The sequence below is a fragment of the Gaeumannomyces tritici genome, assembly GCF_000145635.1.
Source record: "Gaeumannomyces tritici R3-111a-1 unplaced genomic scaffold supercont2.319, whole genome shotgun sequence".
NCBI lineage: Eukaryota > Fungi > Ascomycota > Sordariomycetes > Magnaporthales > Magnaporthaceae > Gaeumannomyces > Gaeumannomyces tritici.
The window spans coordinates 177-1,607 of NW_008804863.1; the positions used below are offsets into that span (position 1 = coordinate 177).

Genomic DNA, 1,431 nt, shown 5'->3' on the forward strand with positions numbered 1-1,431 from the left:
ATAAACTGCACGGTTTTTGCATGGAGGCTGGTTGAGTGCCCCCGCTGGCCCCCGCCTATCAAGCCTATGAGCCACTTCATGCCCCCAGCCTACCGCCTGCCCGACAACCACTTTTGGTCCCCATTTTCTCATTGCCCACCTACCTAACGGAATGACGGGGATTCAGGCAAAGCCTGCCAAATCCAACCAACAAATATTCATCGGGCCAGCCCGTTCAGCTAGAGCCGCACGCAATATATATACGTAGCGTCTTGGAATTGTCCGCCGCCTTTTTAGCCCTGGTATTCAACTAGTCTTTCCCGGCTTTAAATTCCATTTCCGCCACTACTGCCATCGACTTCGACGCTATTTTGAACCATACCCTGCCATCTTTAGCAATATCACCGCAAACATGACTGCCAGCGCCAGCAACGCCACCGGCTCTTCAGGCCAGCTCCCTGTAGGGTTCGAAGGGCTCATGCCTCTTTTCGGCACACACACCAACCCATTATTGCACACCCTTATAGCCATGAACTCCATCTTTGCTGCCTACCTGGGCCTCGACCTCGCCGCAATAGTTGCCTTTTTAGGTCTGCTCTGGGCAGCGTGCCGGCTAGCCCGTCAGACATGGGAGCTCATATACGACCTAGCCGAAAAGTATCTGATGGCCTCGATACATATCAGCAGCGACGATGACATCCACCAACAGGTTCTGAAGTGGCTGGCCGCCCAACCCCACGTTAAAAATGCGCGGTCTCTTATAGCCGAGTCGCCTACGACGGGTGTCTGGGAGGAGCAGAGCAACGAGGCCAATTACGTGCTAGTGCCCGCCCTTGACGGCGATGGGAAGAACTCGTATCTTAACTTTTCGTACCAGCACGCGAGCACAGTGAGTTATGATACGCCCCGAGCGAGATGTTGGGCAGGGAAAGGTGTGCTGATGCCGCGATATGCAGCCTCCCCGCTATATCCCGGCCATGGGCAGCCATAGGTTTTATTTTAGGGGGACGTACTTCCGCATCTACCGGGAGCGGGAAAGCATGCTCGCCAGTAACAGCAACCACTTTGGTGCCTCGGTAATCAAAGATACCGAGACCATGGTACTTTCCTGCTTTTCATTCTCTGCGGAGCCAATCAAAAGGCTGCTCCAGCACATAAGGGAGGTCTGCTTCAAGGGGAGCTCCGGCCGCACTATCATCAAACGGCCCGGCCCATCTATGACGCGCAGGTTTGGAGGCGGAAACGGGTGGTCCACAGTGGCCAACCGGCCCGTCAGGCCTATGTCTACCGTCGTGCTTGACAACAAGCAAAAGGGCCAGCTCCTGTCCGATATCAACGAGTACCTGCACCCGAACGCCCCGATGTGGTATGCCACTCGCGGTATCCCGCTGCGCCGCGGATACCTCTTCCACGGGCCTCCGGGTACGGGCAAGACGTCACTGTCGTTTGCAG

General features: G+C 55.9%; 1 protein-coding gene across 1 annotated transcript; it reads left to right on the plus strand.

Moving 5' to 3' along the window:
• Positions 1–391: 391 nt before the first annotated feature.
• Positions 392–1,279, plus strand: GGTG_14371 (hypothetical protein; the record flags this gene model as incomplete). Its single annotated transcript, XM_009232298.1, has 3 exons — positions 392–868; positions 936–1,079; positions 1,208–1,279. 3 exons carry the CDS (start codon positions 392–394, stop codon positions 1,277–1,279), a joined length of 693 nt encoding a protein of 230 aa, XP_009230562.1.
• Positions 1,280–1,431: the final 152 nt, after the last annotated feature.